Genomic DNA, 21,764 nt, shown 5'->3' on the forward strand with positions numbered 1-21,764 from the left:
TATCCTAGATTCCTATCTAAAGATCTCAAGGTCAACTTCATAGGACGAGTCACACTTTCCTCCACACGCAACTTATGTAGGCCACTCGTTCCTAGCGCAGCAAGGAACTGGTGAGGGGCAGGGGCTCCTTCTCTCAAGTGCTACTCACTGAGGGATGGAGCCCCCGGGCAAAGCCGAAGTCAGTAAGGCTGGGGACTTTCCGCCCTTCTTAAGGGGTAAGTCACCCAATGTAAATAGCATGGTTTGTATTTCGGTTACGGAACAAATGACAAATTCGAAGATAATTTGTATTTTTCCTAACCATACAAACCTTAGCTATTTACACATATTTGCCCGCCAGCCCTGGCCCCCAAGTCAAGTCCTACCTCTAAGTGAAGTGAAGCAAATCACCGGTGTGGGGGGGAGGGGTAGCAAGCTATCCCTTCCCCTACCCCCGCTAACTAGCGCTGGGGTAATTAACCCTCGTTAAAAACTATTGGCTCGTCATTTCAGCTACGCTAAAAGGTAAACCCAATGTAAATAGCTAAGGTTTGTATGGTTAGGAAAAATACAAATTATCTTCGAATTTGTCATTTTTGGGGATTTGTCCGATTAATTACATAAAGACTAAATCCTATCTGTTGAAGTGATGATAAATTGTAGTTTACCATGAGATATTGATATTGTCATACATTTTCTTGTTTGGATAGTTGGGCATTGGGGGATAGGTTAAGGTTTATGTAATGAGTCAAAACTTAGATTTTTTCATAAGTATTTTGGGGTAAAAATACAATAATTTAGCTTATTTTTATTGTAAATTATTAATTTCCTAAAATATGTACAGTATATACAGAATACTTGAAATATCAATTGCATACAATATAAAAATAACTAAGATTTGAATCGCCATGAAATTAAAATACAATACATTGATATTGTTTTTTTATTATAATCAGCTAATTCCACTTTTTGAAGGTTTTGAATAATGGCCTCTAGAAATATGAATTGCATTAATATTTGTTAGTGTACAAACCTTTATATTGGTCCAGTTGGGGAAAAAATTCTAACAATTAATTTTAAAAAATGAATGCAGTGATGTCAAAGTTTATTAAGTGGCTTTTCTAAAAAAAATCTGAAACTAATTACAGTTTAACATAAAAAGTAAAAGAAATTTTTTAACAAAATTCTTGAAAAAACACTGGCTGGCAGTCATGTCTACCGTCTGTGCTCCAAGTCAATAAATATATTTCTGCAAATGAAGATATTTATGACTCTTTCCATTTAAACTCAAACTTGTGTAAATAAAGGGATTTTGACGAAGGAAAAATCTATTTCTGGGGAGAGACCTGTGGCGCCCGGTGAAAAGTCCTTCTTGTATATCTTTTCTGATAAAACCTTCCAATTATACCAGAGAAAGATAAAAGCATGGAATGCTGAGGTTACAACCCTCGCGCGAGCACCTTTTGGGTGTCGTGTATAAAGCAAAGGCGCGTCTTGATAAGTGCATATAAAAAAATAAATCCTTCACAAAGTCATGAAATACTAAATGTATCTTTCCTTTTGTTCTGTAAACTCTTACCCATCCCTTTCTTTTCTATCACTTTATCGCGTAATGTGACTAACCTTATTGTACATCAACGAAGACATTTTTTACTTGAGCTTTTTCCTATTCCATGTAACTACAATATCACTTATGCAAATTCAAAATGGTTACTTAGGTTATAACAGAAAAAAATTGTTTAGAAATTTATAGACTAGTATTCCCAACAGACACATGACCTCATTTAAAGCAAAATAAGCTTAATGAAATCCCAATTTACCACCAAGAGATATTTACACTACTTATGTCCTCCAAATTTTGCTACCAGTTATGCAATATATTCAATAATTAACAAAGTCTTTGCAAATATCGGTGAGTGTCAATATGTGAGATATTTGTAAAATACAGCTTGACGACAGGTGCCTTAAGTGTTAATTAACATGAAAATTCCAAATTCAAAAGGGCTAAAAATGAAAAGTGGCTCAAAGGTGTAAAAATAACTTAACAATTTTTCATATCGTAAAGAAAATATCCTCTCAAGAAGATGGGTTGAAAGTTATGCTTAGACATCAAAATTTAGTGAACAAAGTTTACAAACTGCAAAAGAGCCCTTATGTCTCAAACTAAAATAATACCTCTGGAAAACTAAAGATATTTAGCGAAGGAAGATAAGAGAATGTTCTACTGTTATGAAGATTTCATATATAAAGAAATAAGCTCATACGATGTGATTTAAATGGTGTGTAAGAATTGCCCATAATGTGGGAGATGAGAGAAAGATGCACATGGTCAAGTTTCATATAACATTTAAAGAGTATTTATTAGGTCTTTCACATAGTACACAAAAAAATTTTGAAATAGGGCCAAAAACTATCGTAAAATTGACTAGGATATAAAAAAATTCTTTATCTTTCATCTGCAATTGTAAAATAGAACAGCTACTGATGTTATCTATGGCATGCATAGGAATTTTATTCTGGTTTTCTATTGCAATTTTTAACTTTTCCATACCATTATTTTATTAGTTTTTTTTTCTTTTTGTATAAAAAATATGCACACCCGAGAGTGCATCGAGCCTTGTCATTTCATATTTATTTTTGTTTGTGATTGTGTAAATAATTGCAATGTTCATGTTTCACTTAGCATTTAAAGGCTATTCTTGTATTTTGACATAGTTTATGGCAAAATGTAAAAATATGAATGGGTATATGTACAGTATATAAAATTCCTTTATTAAAAATTTACTTTACATAAAAAAGTCCTTTCCCTCTTTTGGCTATAATTGCTCAATTGTTTGTTGGGATACCTATTGATTTTATCTAACCATTATATAGGAAATTTATTCAGCTTTCCATTGCCATTTTTACTTTTTCATAGCATTATTTATTTTGGAGTAATTAGGAAACATAAGCGCATACAGTCAACTCGTATTATCTGCATCTTTGGTATTCGCAATTTTCTCACAACAAGAAAAGACTAAATTTGACACCAAATTTTTGAACCGTATAAAATCACCAAAGAACAAGATTAAGAAAAAAAAAAGAAGTTAAAAATCACCAAATGCAGGGTAATGATAAAAAGTATAAGTCACAACATAGAATTTAGCATTAGAAATTAGCAAATAGTACTGTACAGCATCATATTAAAAATTTTCAAAGAAAGCAAGTCAAAACGTGAAATTTAGTATTATAAATCTGCAATATTGTAAAAGTTAGGAAATTATTTCAACATTACTCTGATAATTGAATGTAAGCATATTATTGATACTGCCACCTTAACAACAAATCTAAATAAATAAAACCATCGTTAATTGCTGTTGTTAAAATTTACCTTAAATGGATAATCGAAAATAAAAAATGCTTAAATGAATCTCGATTAACATCCAAAATCATTACGTATGTAATGTGTTATCGGCTTTCAGGCCATGTACGTTATGTTGTCAGCTAAAACTGGAGCTCATCTGATGAAATTGAATGCCGTATTAGCTTGGCCTGCTATCAAACAGATTTAAGCAAAGTGTAAATTTATTTTATGTGTAGCATTTAATTGACACTTTTTTTTCTTTTTAAGGAATCAAAGACTTTTGTTTTCTCCTATATGGATGTATTTTATGGCATCCTGAGAGAGAGAAAATGTATTTATATGACCAAGTGATAGAGAGAAAATTTATTTATATGGCCAAGTGATAACTAATAATAATAGCTATAAACAAAGTGTATGAAAAACTATAATAGGCTATAACATTGGTGAGAATGTAATATTCATTAAGAAGTTTTGAATAAGTCAAGAAATTATATAAATGATAGTCTGTTATTCGTATATAACATATTCTCTATAGCGCCAGCTTGAGATAGCTGATCATAACCAAAAGTAAAATAAAAATATTAAAACAAAGGCACAAAAATAGTTTAATAAAGCACAATTAACTTTTCAAAAATTATGTTGTTTGCTAAAACTTGTGGTAACTTGACGAAATCAAATGCTGTGTTTTAAACTATGATTGAAAGTGGATTTATACAAAGTATAAATTTATTTTGTGCTGTATTTAATTGAATTTTTTCTTCTGCTATACCTGTATGTAGGTATTGTGACCACCTGATGACATCGAATGTCTTGTAATTGTTTGTTCCTTTTACTACTTGATGTTAATTTCATTCTTAAAGGTTCATATAATTAAAATATGGAAAAAGGGGTCCTCATCATACTGAAACTTACCACGTAACATAGAAAAATTAGTTTTGTAACTGCATTTTTAGTATACACACCTGTTTTCATACACTAAGTACGGATAATGAGAGTCGACTGTTTATACTACTGTATATACCTGTTGAGCCCCATTGTTCGCCCTGAGTTGATGCATGCATAAATGATTTCCTGTACAGTACTTGTGTTTGACCATGTGTAAATGCTCACAGTGTTCATATTTTATGTACTATTCGAAAGGTCATTCTTTGTACTTTCAAATTCTCATGGTATATGGCAAATTGTGAAAATATACCAATTACTTTACATAAAAAATAAAAATTATCCGTTATATAAATTTATTCAGCTTTCTTTTTCCATTTATACTTTCTTCATAACATTATATTTTACGGATAAATTAGAAAAAATGTAAGTGTATACTGTGTATATACTGTACTGTGTATACTGTAGTACCTGTTGAGCCCCATGGATTGGCCTCAGTTTATGCAAGTACAGTACAGTAAAGATAATTTCATCTATGCGTGTTTGTGCTTGTGTAAAAAATTGTAATGTTCATGTTTTATATATTATTTGAAAGGACTTCACTTTTTTCTTTCACATTGGATATGAAATTCTATGAAAATATAATGATGTCTACTGTATATAAAAACTCTATATCGTAAATTTTCTGTAATCCAACGATAACTCCTCAATTTCTTATACAGTATTGGAAATCTATTCCGCTTTCTAATACAATCTTCAGTTTCTTTCTATCTTCATTCCATAGTTAGGTACGACACAAAACGTTGATGTAACTTGTTTGAAAATAAATTATTTAAAATATGCTAAGTAGAATGAGTCAGTTACTAGTGTCTTATACAGTAGTTTGTTAGAGAGAGGCGAGTTAATTTGAAAAATTGTAACTAAAGCCCAATAAAGTAGTTAAATTGAAATGACACAAATCTCACATTTCCATGCGTCAAGTAAAATAAAAGCTTGGCCATTTTATAACTTTTCTATTGTAACAATTTTTTTTTTACTTTTGACCCAGACAATTTTGAGAATTGATATACCTACATCAAACACTACATTTGTTCCAAAATTAGATACAAACCTTATGCTCTGTACATAGTATTATTATTTCGGTGCTATCTGAAACCAGCCATTAAAATTTTGATAGGTGTAACTACCCTCCGCTAGTTAGTGGGAGGGGAGGTAGTAGGAGTTTTGCTGTCAGAGGCAAAAGGGGTTGATCGTCACTCTCGCCTGGGGGAGAAATGGCCTTCTCCTGAGTGGTCTCCCTCCCGGCGATTCCTCTGAAGGGCATTGGAGTCGTGCAGGGGCTGCTGTAGCCCATCAAACCGCAGCTTTTTGAAGCTGGATGATGATGGTGGGAGGCAATTGGCTGTGATCCCCCTCTCTCGTCCTTGTGTCCATAGGACAACATAGCATGTGGGACACAGCATAGGCTACGCACTATGCGAGGACAAGCTCTTGCGAGCTTGCCTCCCTTAGTTTCTCCATCTCGTAAGGAGAAACCTGCTTTGTTGTCTTTGCATAAGCGTGCAGCAACTGTCTGTTCTCTCTCTTCCTTATGGGTAAGGAAAACAACGTGCCATTTTCCTACCGTAAATAAAGCGAGTAGGAGAGTTTCTCTCCCAGACGCATTAGCAAGCGGACACGCTGGCCAACTTTCGGCGGACGAGTCTTGTGCAGTGTTGCGTAGTCTATCATCCACTAGGATGGAAGGAGAAGCTTTTCTGCTGGAAGGAGAGTGCGCTGTTGCTACGCATATTACTTCTAGCGAGCTTCTTCATCTTGACGCATGCATGCTAGTACTACGCACTCTGCTCCTCACAGCAAGTCTACATCTACAAGTACACCTGTTAATCCTGTAACACTATGCGCATTGCTGCTCCTAGCAAGTCTAACAAAGGCTAGTGATGCCTTTTCAACATGTGCTACCTCATTAACATGTACTGCGTGCAGGTAGACCAATACGTAGAGGTAGTATTTGACCTATCTGTGCAAAGTGATGACATTGCGTGCTATCGGTACTCACCTCACTAACGCTCGGCATCTATCAAAAAAAAAAAAAGAGTAGGTTTTCCCTCTCATGTCGATCTCCCCGTTAGACAAGTCGACAGCACCCCCTTCTGAAGGGAAGACTAGCATAGACAGGGGCGCGAGTTACCATCTTCTCGTCCCCTTCATTTCGAAGCGACTCTTCCTAACCCAAGAAAGCAAACACAAGTAGCTCGATTGGAAACACTTCCGTTTTAGATGGATGCTCCTTGGTTTCTCAACCTTGTTAAGGCTTTGAAACAGGCGGTTTTGGGATGAACCACCAGTTCTCCAAAAGTTTCTTCACCTGGCAGTCCTCTCATCCCGCTGGAATCCTCTCTAGGGAGTGCAGGCCTGTCTGACCCTAGAAGCAGTAGCGATGCTAAGCAACCTCCTCATCTACCTCCTCCTAAGCCTTAGGTTTTGTCCAGGTATCAAGAATACCTAAAAACCAAGGCTCCTTCTGAACAAGACCCTGTCTGGGAAAGGTTAGGATTAATTCCTATCATTCGTAAACACAAGAGGAGGCAACAGAGGGCAAGCACTTCCCCTTCAGGGGATACCTTACATCCCTGTTTGAGAAGTGGTTCAAAATCTCCCGGGGAGATTACCTACACAGACAACTATAGGTTTTCGCTTATAGAATTGAGCCAGCCAGAACACTCACCCAAGACTGGAGGTTCCCCCTTCTGCCCCCTCTGAAGGAGCAAGACTTAAAGAGGCAGGAAAGGAGAGTTCTTCCCTTTTCGAAGGCTTCAACATCCGCCCAAGTGAAAGGAAACACACAAAAACGTTACCCAGGAATTGGCATTCTATGGATGAACATGAATCTTGAGGGGAACATTCATTGGTTCCAACATTTACCTCCGTAAGACCGGAGCATAGTGGTCCCCCCCTGAGGGCTCAATCCTTGGGTAAAAGGAACTCGGGTGACAACCTCGAGCCTCCTCTGGCTCCTATGGGTGTCAGCTCGGAGGAGCAAGAACCATTTAATGATAGCCCAGAACATACCGACAGAGCACTGCTGGCATCCCAGCCCGAAGATGTCGCCCCTGTATCTGAAGGATGTAGATCACTTCTTTCTGCAGGTTCTCACCTGTATTAGGAGGGTGAATAATCTAGGGCAGCCCGATCAGGTCCCGGAGGAGGGAAAGGACACAGTCATGAACCTCTACTGCGATATGCCAAAGCCCACCAAGACTAAGGTAGCCTTACTTTGGTCAAGGGGGGCTAAAGCCGCAAAGAAGAAAGCTTACGCCCAAATGCCAGGAACCTCCTGATCTCTTCATTTGGTCAACTCCTCTTGGTTACTTCCTCCACTGTAAGTCTGGCAGAGGAAGTACTATGAGAAGGTAGAGAATGAACTGTCTCCTCTACCATTAGAACTGTCTCCTCTACCATTAGACCTGGCAATCCTACCTTTGACTTAGAAATCATCTTTGGCTAAGCTGGCACCTATACCAGTACATTTCTCTACGGGTTATGTTGCCAACATGGAGTGTTGCAAGATGTTCTTTGCAAGCCACTACATGACTTGATTTCTGGTTAGGGACAGTAGGCTTTCTTGTTAAACACGAGGATATCTCCACCCCTCGGGAAAAAAAATCGCTGCTAGCATTCCTCCTCTCGGGAGCCTGAACTCTTGAGTTTTTGACGGAGAATGTTGTTAACCAGTGGGTTAACTGGGTTTTGAGATGTCGTGATGCAGTAGTCTCAAAATTCTAGAAGCAGGTCCCAAGGAGAGAGGCAATGAGGCTGCGTATTGCCCCCTTAGATGGCCCTTCACTGTTCCACGTGGAGGACATCGAGGCTGTCGCTGACAAATGGAGGAGGGGAAGTAAAGATTCCCTCCTCCAAAGGGCAATCGCCTGGCACTCCTACTCAACAGTACCTCCACCACAGAGATCTTCTACCGCTTATGGTCAAGGGTTGAAGAAGAAGAGCTTCCAGGCAAAGCAATCTGCCCAGACGCAAGCCCCCAGACAGGTTTTCGAATGGTACCAGGAGGGGCAAAGCAGCCTGGAGAAACAGAGAGAGAGAGAGAGAGAGAGAGAGAGAGAGAGAGAGAGAGAGAGAGAGTGTGGGGGGGTACTCCTACCTTTCATGAACTCTCTCTCTCTCTCCCTCTGACCCTACATCCAACGATGTTGAATTCCTATGTAAGAGTATACGCGGAGGAATAGGCCGAACTCCAAACCATGCTAGAGAAGGACGCTCTCCAAGAGGTTCTGGAAGGATCCCCAGGCTTCTACAGTTGCTTATTTCTGGACGAAAAGGCTTCTCGGGGTTGGAGACCAGTCGTCGATCTCTCAACATTGAAGGGGCTCATACATCAGACCCCGTTCAAGTTGGAGGCAGTCTAAATGGCGAGACAGGCTGTCAGTTCCCAAAACTTTGATATCAGTAGACCTCAAGGATGCGTACTTCCAGATCACTATTCATCCATCCTCAAGGAGGTACCTAAGATTCACGTTAGAAGGAAAGATATACCATTTCAAGGTGGTGTGTTTCAACCTGTCCACAGCATCTCAGGTGTTCACACAAGTATTCACTCTAGTGCTCACGTGGCGGCACAAGAACGGCATTCGTCTGCTTCGATACCTGGATGATTGGCTGATTCTGGCATACTCGAGGGAGTTCCTTCTCCTCCATCGAGACAGAATTCTCAAATTTTGCTAATATCTGGGGATCATGGTAAATTACTAGGTCTCCCCTGCAACCATCTCAAGACTCAAAATATCTAGGAATAAGAATCAGTACCAACTTAGGCAAGATCTTTCTGTTGGAGGAACAAATAGAGAGACAGAGAGAGCCCAGATCTTTCTCTCGAGAGACAAATTGCCAGCCTATCATTGGCAAAGGCTATTGGTGCACTTAACTTCTCTAGAGAAGCTAGTCCCCAACAGTCGTCTCCACATCAAATCTCTCCAGCAGTAGCTGAAGACCTTTTGGTCTCAGCACTGATCCACTGAGTTTTCTGATATCAGTAGGTCAAGAGCAAAAGAGAGACCCAAAATGGTGGGTGTCAGTAACCAACCTAGATTTATTGCTCTTCACAAATGCTTCAAAAGAAGGGGGAGCCCCTCGCCTGTTGCACCTCACATTATCTGGAATGTGGTCCGAATCCGAACAGGAGCGTTACATATACTTCCTGGAAATGAGGGCAGCTTTTTTAGCCCTAAAGTACTTCCATCGGCTCCTTTCAGAGCACTCCATAGTGTCGATGAGCAACAACATGACAGCAGTGTCATGCATAAACAAACAAGTAGGTACCTTTCCACAGCCCTTATGCCCGCTGGCTGTAGAAATCCTCAGGTGGACGGAAAACAATTCGGTAGCCCTTGCAGCCCAGTTTACACTGGGCTAGGAGAACATGCTGGTGGACAATCTGAGCAGGAGTACTCGGATAGTAGGCTGCGAATGGTGTTTGAAACCATAGATAGCCAACAAAGTTTTGACTTTGCGGGGTTCGCCTATAATTGACCTGTTTGCAACCTCCTTCAACTGGAAGCTTCTGGTGTACTGCTCCCCAGCACCTGACCCACAGGTGTTTTGGCCTGACGCCTTCCAACTCCAACACCTGTGTGACGGGATGGTCGTCTATGTGTTCCCCCCTTCTGCCTAGTAAGGAGGCTCTTAATCAGTCAGGGCATCGCATGATCTGTGGATTACCCTAATAGATTCACGGTGGCATCATGCAGAATGGTTTCTCGACTTGCTGCATCTGCTCACAGACACCCCTAGAGAGCTCCCCACACTTCTCGATCTACTCGGACAACCACACGTAAAGATATTCCATCAAGCAATTCCATTACTTTGGCTTCACACCTGGAGGTTATCCAGCAACTGATCTGTGGATGACCCTAATAGAATCACTGTGGCATCATGCAGAATGATTTCCCGACTTTCTGCATCTGCTCACAGACACCCCTAGAGAGCTCCCCACACTTCTCGATCTACTCAGACAACCACACGTAAAGATATTCCATCAAGCAATTTCATTGCTTTGGCTTCACACCTGGAGGTTATCCAGCAACTCTACTCGCAAAGAAGGGCTTTTCAAGACCAGTTGCAAAGGGAATGGCAGGATACCTCTGGGAGTCATCTGCCTCTGTATATCAGGTAAAGTGGTCCACGACACTTTGTGGTTGGTGTCGTGGGCGAGTATCGCTCCTTTCAGTGCTACTATTTTAAGGATAGCTAGTTTTTACTGTACGTCGGGGAGGAAAAACTTTTAGTGTTGGCGGTTAAAGACTATCGCTCAGCCTTGAGCCTCGTATTCAAGCTGAATAAAGTTAACATTTCCTCCTCGATGGAATTATCTCTCAGCATATGAAATTTTTAGAGCACATGCCCTCAGAACTCAGACTACCTTCTTGGAATGTAGTGAAAGTCCTACGTTCACTGAAAGGAGCCCCTTACGAACCTCTTTGTCAAGCCTTAAAACGAGACTTGACCCTGAAGATGGTCTTCTTTCTAGCCCTGGTCTTTGCAAAAAGTGTCAGTGAGCTTCATAGTCTGTCCTGTGATGTCGCTCATTCAAGGGGATGGGGGCAGATGACACTCGGTTTCGTTCCAGAATTCGTAGCTAAAACAGCTTTAGAGGATCCTAGATTCGGGCCATTCATGATTGAGTGTCTCCGGTCTGTAACAGATGATTCTGATCAACTGTTACTCTGATCTGTAAGGACACTGAGGAGATATCTAAAGAGAACTGAAAGAGCTCACCCGCAGATAACAGGCTCTTTGTCAGCACGGGGAAGAATAAAAGGAAGATTGTGAAGAACTAAATTTCTTCCTAGACAAGGCAGGTGATTAAGAGAGCCATTCTTCAAGATCACTCTCATTTCAGCCACTGTCCCAGTGCCCATGATGTCAGGGGTATCAGTACTTCCTTGGCATTCACAAAGAATTTCTCTATAGGGCAGGTATTACAAGCAGGATTGTGGAAATGACAAACGATGTTTACCTCCCACTACCTGCAAGACATAACCACAGGAACCCAGACATGTTCAACTTGAATCCTGTGGTGGCTGCGCAAAACGTGGTCAACTAACACCTCGGCTCCCTTGTAGGACGAGTAGTAGTTGGTTGGGGGCAGATGTTACCCTCAAGTAAGACTAGAATAAATGTGCGAGTAATTGGTAACTTCCTGCTTCATTCTCCCCTCTCTCAGTGCTCAGCTTCTGAGAATCTCTGCAAGCTGGCTTCCTTTTATATATATCTGTTGTGTCCCTGTCCTCCATGCGAGGTATAGTCGGGAAATGTCTAGGTTAAGCGAGTGATTTATCTCCAAGTTTACGCTAACCTGGTCCAGTCTCCTTGCTAAATTCTACGCTACCACCAATTGGCCAGGCTTGCATCCTTACAGATCACAAGGTGTCAGGGTTTTCTCTAAACAGCTCGTACGTTGCATAGAGAGAGATTTCAGGAAAGTCGCCAGCCAGTTGGGCTGGAACTTCCACCCACCATAAGATGAGTTTCTTGTGTAATGTTTGTTATCTAGTGCCGGAACAAATGACAAATTTGAAATAATTTGTATTTTTCCCACTTACCCCAGACTTCCTCCCACAATTGCAAAGTGACACTGTTTATTAGTGCTGGTGTGAGCGAGGTGGTGAGCTACCCCTGCAACCTCCCCTCCCACTAACTAGCAGAGGGTAGTTACACCTAGCAAAATTTTAAAGGCTGGTTTTAGTTATCGCCAAAATAATACTCCTATGTAAAGAGCTTCAGGTTTGTAAAGTTAGGAAAAATACAAATTTGTCACTTTGATGCAAATTAGCTTTTATTTTTTTCTAATATCTGTGGGTCTGGAAGCAAGAGTCGATCAATGTGAGCTATACAGAGAATGTGCTTTGTTGCACAATATAGCTGAAAAATAACATGAGAAACTCTCTAAAAGACAGATCAACATTCTACAAAATTAAAAAGAAAAAAGTAACAACAAAGAAAGCAACATGAAAAGTTCTTGAACTTGTAATAAAAATAATTTTAAAAACATAACTGATCTAAATTTATCACATCAATGTAAAAGGAATGCTAAGGAGTAGCCTACAATAGAAACTAAAGTAATGAGATCAGAGGTAGTACTTACACTAAAGTTTCATAAGAGGAAAACACCCTAATGAAAACGTGACATCTGCAGGGCATTTAGTTGTAAAAATATGAGGCCCTTGATCCCCTTCCTTCCATACCTCTCTAGAAGCAATAACTTTCTTTGTTACTTTCCTTGGTATACTGTGTTGATCTGCAACTGAGCTATCTCCCCTATCCTCACTACTATAAATTTGTTCATCAATTTTTCTACCAGAAGCTGCAGTATTATCTAGATTTCCCAGATCATCCTCAATGTCTAATACCTCAATTACATGGTAATCTAAGTCGTCATGGGTAAAGCTATATATTTTTCCATCAACAATGCAAACATTAATTGGAGGAGCAAGGAAGTATCCATACTCTACCACATTTTGGCCTTCTTCTGGAGAGTACTTGTATACTTTTGTTGAACAGTTATCTGAAAGTATAATAACTATCATTAGTATTGTCACAATACCAGAGAGAATATATAATATGCAGTGATCAAATAACACTATGGGTTCAATGTACCAAAAATGACATGCATCAGGGCCATAGTGTTAAAAAGTTTAAGGTATTTTGTGAAAAATGTAAAATGGAACATTTCAGTTTCACAACCCATGTCCTTATTATATATCTCAAATCATAGAAGTTTACTACACATTTTATGCCTGGTAAAAATGGAATTTTAATAATAAAATCTATTTACTTCCATACTCGCTTCATGTTCATATTGCTTCTCTCTCAAAGCTTGGTTAATATTGTTTACCCAAAAATATGAAAATTTACATTTTCTTTAATTTCAAAGGCTTGGTGGTTCAATTCTCAGATTGCTTATTTGAGAGAATCAGTATCTTCTGAAAGAAACTTAGGATTGATGTGGTATTAGATCATCTGTGACACACTGTTAATATACAAATAGCTGTACTTTATGATAAAACCCTTACATTCTAACTCACTCAAGTAGTCAACTACTGTACAGAAATTCAGTGGCTACTTTCCTCTTGGTAAGGGTAGAATTAACATTTCAGCTATGATAAACAGCTCTTCTAGGTTACAAAGCATTCCCTATCTGACCTGAAGGGAAACCAAGACTAGACAACATTGGTTTGATTTTGGAGTGCCCTTCTCCTAGAAGAGCTGCTTATCATAGCTGAAATGTTTCTTCTACCCTTACCAAGAGGAAAGTGGCCACTGAACAATTCCTGTACAGTAGTTGACTACTTGAGTGAGTTAAAATGTTCAGTATGCTTAGTGCTGTAATTAGACAGAGTGCTTCCAGAGTAAGGAATTTTATTTGAAGTAGAGATCACTTGTCCCACTGATATCACAGAATCCAAAAATTATAATTCTAACCATGTAGCATTCATAGTATACAGTAATTACAAACACTGTATGACACACCCACTGCCTCACATATTCATTATGTATTAGCATGAAACAGAGCTCACAAAGAACTCGCATCCCTTGGATAAAGAATAAAGCTTTGTTTGCCATCAGCTCTAATTCCCTTAGCAATGTACGATAGCCAGAAAAAGACCGAAAAATTATATTGGTTTATGAAATGTCCTTTGGGATGATTAAGAAATGCCTTAAAACTTCTCTTGAAACCGATCAGATGAAATGATTTGATATTCTTTATCCACAGCCTGGAACGCGAATTAAGAAGTAGCTAACTGCAAAGTGGCTATTACCTGAATATAGAAGTAAATCTGTCTCATCTAAAAGCTGACTGCAAAGGAAAACATTCTCCAGCCTTGTTAGCGGGACATCCTTTAGAAGTAAAATCAACCTATAAACTGTTACAAGGTTACAAGTCAGGAGCCTTTATCAATGAGAAAAAGTAGACTTGAAAGTCTCATAAGAATGATGCTGGTAATTCCTTGCAGAGATAAAGTCTGATAATTGTGGATTAATGGTAAAAATAAATGACCCTTGAAATCTAGCATCACTAGAATTGTATAATTTCTTTGAGGCATTAAGGAGCTATGGCCAATCAATTTTGAATAGTAGCCACACCAGATACTATGTCCTCAACCAAAGCCCTGGGAGAGGAACCCACCATACTCACCCACCCACTTAATCAATCAAAATTCAGCCAAAATGTTGTAAACAAATTCATCTCTATATATTTACCTTTGGAGTTGAAAATGTTCATTTGGTTGCTTAGATAATCTGTTATTGGGAGATTAACATTAGAGACAGGCAAAGTCAAGTTAATCTAAGGGGTAGGTATGCAGATGGTAATACACTTGGGGCTCAAAGAGATGTTGCAATAAAAATTTACTACCACATACAGAGTGATATGTATCTTAACTGCCTGAAAGATATTCTTTTTTATTTAGGAGGTGTTAATATAAAATTATTTTTGGGTCTATTTTATATGAAAAGGAAGAAAAAAAGATCAAGGGAGAGAAGGAAGGAAAGGGAAAGGACCATATGTTGTCGCACTGAATTACCCATTGGGTTCTAGTGCTTGGATGTTTGTCTTCTATGATGATGACAGTGAGGATGGCTGCAATTGCATTCATTTCAGTATCAGGGTAGAATAGAATGGCTTACCAAATGAACTGGAGCAGAAATAAAACTCAAAAGATGAAAACAGGCAAAAGGAAAGGTGATGTTCTAGTTCAGAAGTGCCAATGGAAGTAAAGTTATCAGCAGTATTAGTACTGTAATCTGCAATAGTGGAGTGAGGGCCCAAAATTGGGAAATTGGAGATTAGAAATCACAGGTTGACATTTGATTCTATACACTGGCACCACAACTTCATATTAATGCTATACTGTACAGTATTTACCCATGGGATAGCAGGAGTAGATCTCGAAGCCCCAGGAATAGGAGAGGGACATAAAGAGAGGAAAAGTGTCTAACTTGACCATATTCAGAACACTTGTCTAGTACCTCGGTTTCTGAGTAAGTGAATACAAGCAAATTGGAATGTGGGCATATGAATTCAAATCAGTTTACAAACATAACAGTCTGCAAGAAAAATTTTCCCTTTTCATTTCCCCTTATTAGAAACTGTTGAAAGTATTTCATCTCGGAATAATGGTCCTTGTTCAGTATAAGATGTTTAGTATGTTTTGAACAAACTATACATGTTGATAGTGCCCTAAATTGATTGTGAGGTTAAAATGTCAATTTATCCTCTGTTCAAAAGGTATTGTATTTTCTTGTTGAAGGTTTTGGGCTATAACACTTGCCAAGTTTGAATCCAAATCTTCTATAATCCTTGAAGGTTAAGGTTCTATATACTGTATTAGGAGTAAATCTACATCTCTTTAATTTTTGCAGAAAAATTTCTTTGGAAAGAATTCTCGAGAAAGTTCAGTAACATACAGATTTGATGTTAAGTGGTCATTATCTTGAGGAATACAGGATTGACTTGCTTATTAAAGATAATTGGTCTCTCTAGGTCATACAGTGACTGCTGCTGTGGCCTTCTAAATTGTTCAAATGAAATTAAGTTCAAACAAGATTAAGTCATAGATTTGTTTTCTATTGTCAAATATGGTTGACCTATTTAGTCTGGCATTCTAATTAGGCAAGTCATTTCTTCCACTGTCATCCCACACTTTCAGTGTGCGGGAGTCAGCAATATGAACATCAGGAGAGGTTCGAAGAGAATTTTAATAATCAACGTTTTTATTTCTACACTTACATCAGGTGTTCGTATACATACCCACCCACACCTCCCCACTGAATTGTGATGTCAAGGAATCGTGAATACTTTCAACTTCGAAACTGAAGAATGGGGAACTCTTAGCATGCTACTTACCATTACTTATTACTCTGCATGGGGCATGTGCCTTTTGAAATGAAGGAATACAGATAAAAAAAAAATAGTTTGGAAAATAAACATTGATAAACCAAGCCTCTGGAGAAGAAGCAATATGAACATCATTTGAGTAAAGAAATAAATTTTTTTCTTTTATTAAAATTCTCTCTTTACATGAATTTATTACCTAATGTACCACCCAAAAATGCTTGCTCGTTGAATGAAATTACTTTAAAGCGGAATAACATAATAAAACTACAATGGCACCTATATTTAATGGGAAATAAATTGGCATTTACTAGAAGGATACAACAAATGACCTTATGATATGTTTTAGCTGCCAAGGAGGAAACACAATGACAATAAAAATAAATGGAACCATATTACAATGTTTTGGACAATAGAATAAAAATAAGGAAAATGCACAAAATGGATGAACTGAAGGAGTATTTTATGAGTGAATAAATGACATGGAGTAAAGCCAATGATGGTAACATTTAACTTCAGAACTGAAAGATAGAGCTAATTAGGAATGACAGTGGAAGAGGGGTTTTTGACCTAACTAGTTTATAGTTTTGTGAATATAAATTAACTGATTTTCTGTTAAAAAAAAGTAACATGAACTAGTGATTCACCTAATATATTTTTTGAAAATATAGAAAAGTATTTATAAATTTTAAAGTTAACAGCTTCTACTACTGCACTACAATCTTCTCATTTTTTCTTAATAGTGAATTAAATAAGTGGTTAGAGAACATGAATAGTTGTAACACTTGGTAATATATATAAGAATGTAAATAATTCAATGTCTCACTTACCTATCAAATAGATGTGATTTTTCCAGGCGAGGGCTGCTCGATATCCATGTTTAGTTGGTGACATTAAAGGTATTGCTGACCATTTTTTGGTTGACGGATAATAAGTTAAGAGCTGCATCTCATGAGTAAACACCATAACTCTCCCTTTGAAAGCACATGCAGCTCCATTGCTAATACAGTGTGGCATATCAGAGCAAGATAGCCACTCTCCTAAGACAAGAAATTAGATTGCAATTAAAGAATGTTAACAGAGTATACAAGAATTAGAAGGTTTAATTCCAGAGAACGGCTAGTCACTCACAATTTCCTCATTATTATATTTAACATCAGTTTTTCTTTTTACAGATAAACGTGTAATGATTGACTGCTGTCTACCATCTCTAGTCATGCACATATTGACCAACATCGATGATCAGCATGAATCACATGCAGGTAAGAAAGCATATTCATCTTGAGATTAAATTTTATATTAAATATTTTTTTGGCAAGTTGATTACACTATAGTCATTCCTCCTCAACAAAGTCTTTTGAAACAATATATAAAGTATTTTGAAGAGTGCCATAATTTTGATATTCCATACTACAGTACAGTAATGCTGTAATTGGCCAAGTAATTAACTAAGATGTTAAGACAATAACATTTATCAGTTTTGTACATGTAAGAAAAAAAATAATTAGTTAATTACACATGCACATTGAACCAGTACAGTATACTGTATTAAGTAAATTTTCTAGCACTTTTAGAAACATCTGGGAATAAAATTGTTGGAATTAGCACATTTTCATTTTGATGTCAGCTTTTGCAAAAGTAGGTTGATACAGACAGATATGTGAATGTAGCAATTCACCAAAACTATTAGAATCTCAACATCAACTGAAAGTTTGGTTAAGGAAAGGTGAATGGAATGGGATAATGAGTGACCTGATGTTGAAAGGAGTACACGGATACAATGCTAACTTGGAAAAGGCTTTGATAACTTACAATGTCTCCAAAACAGTCACAGAGTAAGCCCATGGGATCTGGATTATTACACATAAATAATCAAAACATGTTTGAAACACCAAAATTTCATAGGCCTAGTCATAATGTACTCATAACATAACATGTAATAGATACCTCAACATGTACTCTTACTATCTTTTAAGACCACCATCCAACCAAATATAAATTATTTCTTTGAACTGACCCTGATGCTCAAATTGCTTTTGTCTCAGGAAGCTTGGAATGTTAACATTGCTCCTTAAAGAAATTTCCTATTTTCTTCCAATACATTGATGCCTCCAGTAAAGCAATGAGACCAGCCCCTAACAATAGCATCAACATGCTGCGCATGTCGTATGGATTCTTCAGTCTAAAAGTTGACATGGGACAACAACAATGTGCTCTCCTCTGCTACAGATGTTTTTTTGCCTGTTTTTATTCAGTAATATATTTTAGTTTCTAAGATGTCTTCTCACGATATTTTAGAAATCGCTGCGTTGTTGTGCATAAGAATTTTTTATGATAATGATCATCCTTCTCTTTGTGTCTTGTGCCGGGAACAATTTTTTAATCAAAGAATCTTGTGAGGAATGGGTAGGGCTCACTGTTCCTTTTTCGGAAGTGTTTCAGGATCAGATTAAAGTTCACAGCATAAAGAAGCTTGCTTTTAGTTCAAGAGAAATCCAGAACAAAGCTAGGCTATTTTTTCATTGAGAGAATGATGACATTGCCCCTCCAACCTTTAAGTTTGCTATGGCCTTGTTAGTTAATTTTGAGTCATGAGTTTACTGCATTAAGTTTGTCATTAAATTTGTTTTGTTGGAAATCTGAAAGCCATTAAGCTATAAATTCAGGGTAATTTTTTTAGGCCAAACCTGCCTGTTTCAAACCCTTACCTAGCTTAACTCCTCAAGTGGTGGCTAATGGTTCTAGTGCACCATTCAGTTAGGGTTCTGATTGTATTGGCACCTCCCAGCTTCGCTCCCTAAAGTAGGTGCCTTTAGACAGTGGCTGATCCCTTATTTGCCGAGATGTTAGCCTGGATATCATACTACTCCTCTTGTTAAGATAAACCCCCTTTAACTTTCCTTTCACTTTGGGGTTAGTGTGGCAAATCCTAGGATTCCCATAGGCCAATCTGTTTTTGTTAAAGATTTACTAAAACTGTTAAATTCCTTCCTGTTTGATCGGCTACAAGCATTGTTCACTTACAAGCTTGGCCACTAGTTCATTACAACTTTTCTCTTACAGGGTAAATATAAGGAGTCTCTTAATCAAATATAGTACACTTCAGTTCCCATGCAGTTTAGTAACCTTTACAAATTTATTTGGTTGGTTTTTGTATAATTACATGTGTAGCAAAGGGATTAATTTTTTTTACCAAATATAAATTAGTAATTGGGTGATAAAGTAATTTTTAGAATGTTATCTTTAGTTTAAAGTACGTAAATCCTAGATTAAAGGAAAGTCAAAGATGTTATTTGTTCAATTATGGAAAAAATTATTTATTATTATTATTATTATTATTATTATTATTATTATTATCATTATCATTAATATTATTATCATCCTTAGCTAAGCTACAGCCCTAGTTGGGAAAGCCCAAGGCCTCCAAAAAAAAAAAAAAAAAAAAAATAGCCCAGTTAGGAAAGGAAATAAATAAACTACATAAAAAGTAATGAATAAAGACTTTAACATATTTTAAGATCCAAAACAATGTTGAAATAGATACTGTATGTCTCATATAAACCATGAAAAAAGACTCTTGTCAGCCTGCTCAACCATAAAAACCTTTGCTGCAAGTTTGAACTTCAGAAGTTCCACCAATTCAACTGTCTGGTAAGGAAGATCATTCCACAATCTGGTCACACTGGGATAAAATTTCTATAAGACTGTGTAGTACTGAGCCTTATGGTATAGAAGGCAAGACAGTTAGAACTAACTGCATACCTAATATTACATACAGGATGGTACAGTCTGGGAAGATCCAAATGCAAAGGATGGTCAGAATTATGAAAAATCTTATGCATTATACACAAAGAACTAACTTAAAAACAGTGCCAGAGATCAATATTCGGATCAGGAATAAGAAATTTAATAGACAGCAAGTTTTTGTCCAACAAATTAAGATGAGCATCAGCAGCTGAAGACCAGGCAGAAGAATAATACTAGAAGCAATGTGGAATGAAAGAATTAATTAAAACATTTCATCAAAGTAGATTGATCACCAAAAATCTTAAATCTTTGTCAATAACCCAATTTTTTGCTCAATTGAAGAAGAATCAAACAATCTGAAAGTAAGTTTGTATCTAAGAATCACACCTAAAATTTAAAAGGAGTTGTACATGGTTAAAGAAACATTATCAATGGAGAGATCTGTATGTTGAAGAGCTACTGTCCTTGACCCACTTACAATCACACTTTGAGTATTATTAGGGTACAACTTAATGCCCCATAATTTGCACCATGCACTAATTTTAACTAATCTCTAATAAGGGATTCACAGATTTACATTTAAGAAATGGATGCAAAGAGAGTAGCATCATCTGTATATGCAACAAGTTTGTTTACTATGCTAAACCACATATCATGTGTATATAGTATGAAAATGCCTTCTCTTTCCTTCACTTGCTACCCAGCAGAAATATTAACAGCAGGGAAGGTTCATAGAAATAAGCAGAATTTTTATATTAAATTTTCTTATTTTTATAGTCATCTAATTTTCATATACATGCCCTCCATCTTAGCTACTAATTTAGTGGCCTCAAATAGGATAGGGAATTATTTTGACTTTAAGACTGACGAAGGGATAAGACATGCACAGCAAGTTATTGTTGTTAGGCGCTGGTCTAATTGTTTTACTGGAGGCATTACTGTATAAGAAGGAATGAAATCGTGAAATTTCTTGATTTTAAGGAACGTTGACATTCTAAGCTTCCAGAATGAGTTTAGAAATAAGGAATTTCTTTTTTCTTTAAGCCAAATTTTACCATACTTTTCAATACAATAAAATCATAAATTCAATAATTCTATCTAACATGGTGTACAATGATATTGAGCATTTCATATTAGAATTATGTTACTCACCTGTTTCTGTGTCATATGCATTGACAGAACTTTGAACAACTCTGTGTCGACCAAATCCTCCCAAAATATATATAACAGAATCAACAACACACAACATATGATGCCGTCGAGGTCTCGGTAACCTGGATGGAGAAAGACAATGTGAAATTTTTAAATTCCTAAACCCCGTATGCTTTTTAATTTTATTATTTCAACTTACAACAATGCTATCAAGTAACAGTTAATACTTGAAGTGATATCTTTTTTAAAACAATATAATCCACAGATTCAGGGAGAAAAATACAGTATCCTAAAATTGATTATTTCAATATTTACTCCCGAGTTCATTGCATTATTCTTTTTAAAGTGTAAGCCTACCGAAAACATAAGTTAAAAACCGATAATAACTCCCTAGCGTACATCATAATATGATAGCAGAGGTCAGACTAAGCCCATAAGTAAGAAACCTAAAGTTGCTGAAACCATTCCCATACCTTCCATCTTGACAATAGTTCAATAAACTAACAGTGCTGTCCACTAAAATCCTGCCTGTTCCCATAGATATTACTCCTAGCTTCCAAAGGTTTTACTCAGAGAAGAAAGTCTTGCCTTTTGTAAACTACAACAACTGTAATTTCAATTACTTGAGATATGGTTGTGGATAAGACTTTGATTACTGCAAAGCACCTAGTGGTAGAATCTTAAAACATTCTGATTAGGTTATATTACAATTTATAAAAATTATCATCTAATTAAGAAAAAGGTCCTGTCAAT

The 21,764-nt window shown here is 37.2% G+C and overlaps 2 protein-coding genes and 1 long non-coding RNA gene across 4 annotated transcripts in view; 2 read left to right on the plus strand and 1 right to left on the minus strand.

The window, feature by feature from the left end:
- LOC137632537 (mucin-16-like) overlaps window positions 1-21,764 on the plus strand; it is a 458,011-nt gene that overhangs the window by 104,167 nt on the left and 332,080 nt on the right. The gene's annotated exons all lie outside the window — the stretch shown is intronic.
- Window positions 1-21,764, plus strand: part of LOC137632272 (uncharacterized) — a 71,878-nt gene that overhangs the window by 37,186 nt on the left and 12,928 nt on the right. Inside the window, exon 2 of the long non-coding RNA XR_011042038.1 lies at window positions 17,288-17,374. This is a non-coding gene — a long non-coding RNA (uncharacterized lncRNA). The remainder of the gene's footprint in view (window positions 1-17,287; window positions 17,375-21,764) is intronic.
- LOC137632271 (kelch-like protein 30) overlaps window positions 12,059-21,764 on the minus strand; it is a 56,595-nt gene continuing 46,889 nt past the window's right edge. For both annotated transcript variants that reach the window (XM_068364164.1, XM_068364166.1), the window contains exons 8-10: window positions 21,012-21,133; window positions 16,943-17,152; window positions 12,059-12,782 (exon numbers count right to left, since the gene is read on the minus strand). In XM_068364164.1, coding sequence (XP_068220265.1) covers window positions 12,364-12,782; window positions 16,943-17,152; window positions 21,012-21,133 — 751 coding nt within the window. In that variant the 3' untranslated portion in view covers window positions 12,059-12,363. The remainder of the gene's footprint in view (window positions 12,783-16,942; window positions 17,153-21,011; window positions 21,134-21,764) is intronic.

The sequence above is a fragment of the Palaemon carinicauda genome, chromosome 41 (genome assembly GCF_036898095.1).
Source record: "Palaemon carinicauda isolate YSFRI2023 chromosome 41, ASM3689809v2, whole genome shotgun sequence".
Lineage (NCBI taxonomy): Eukaryota > Metazoa > Arthropoda > Malacostraca > Decapoda > Palaemonidae > Palaemon > Palaemon carinicauda.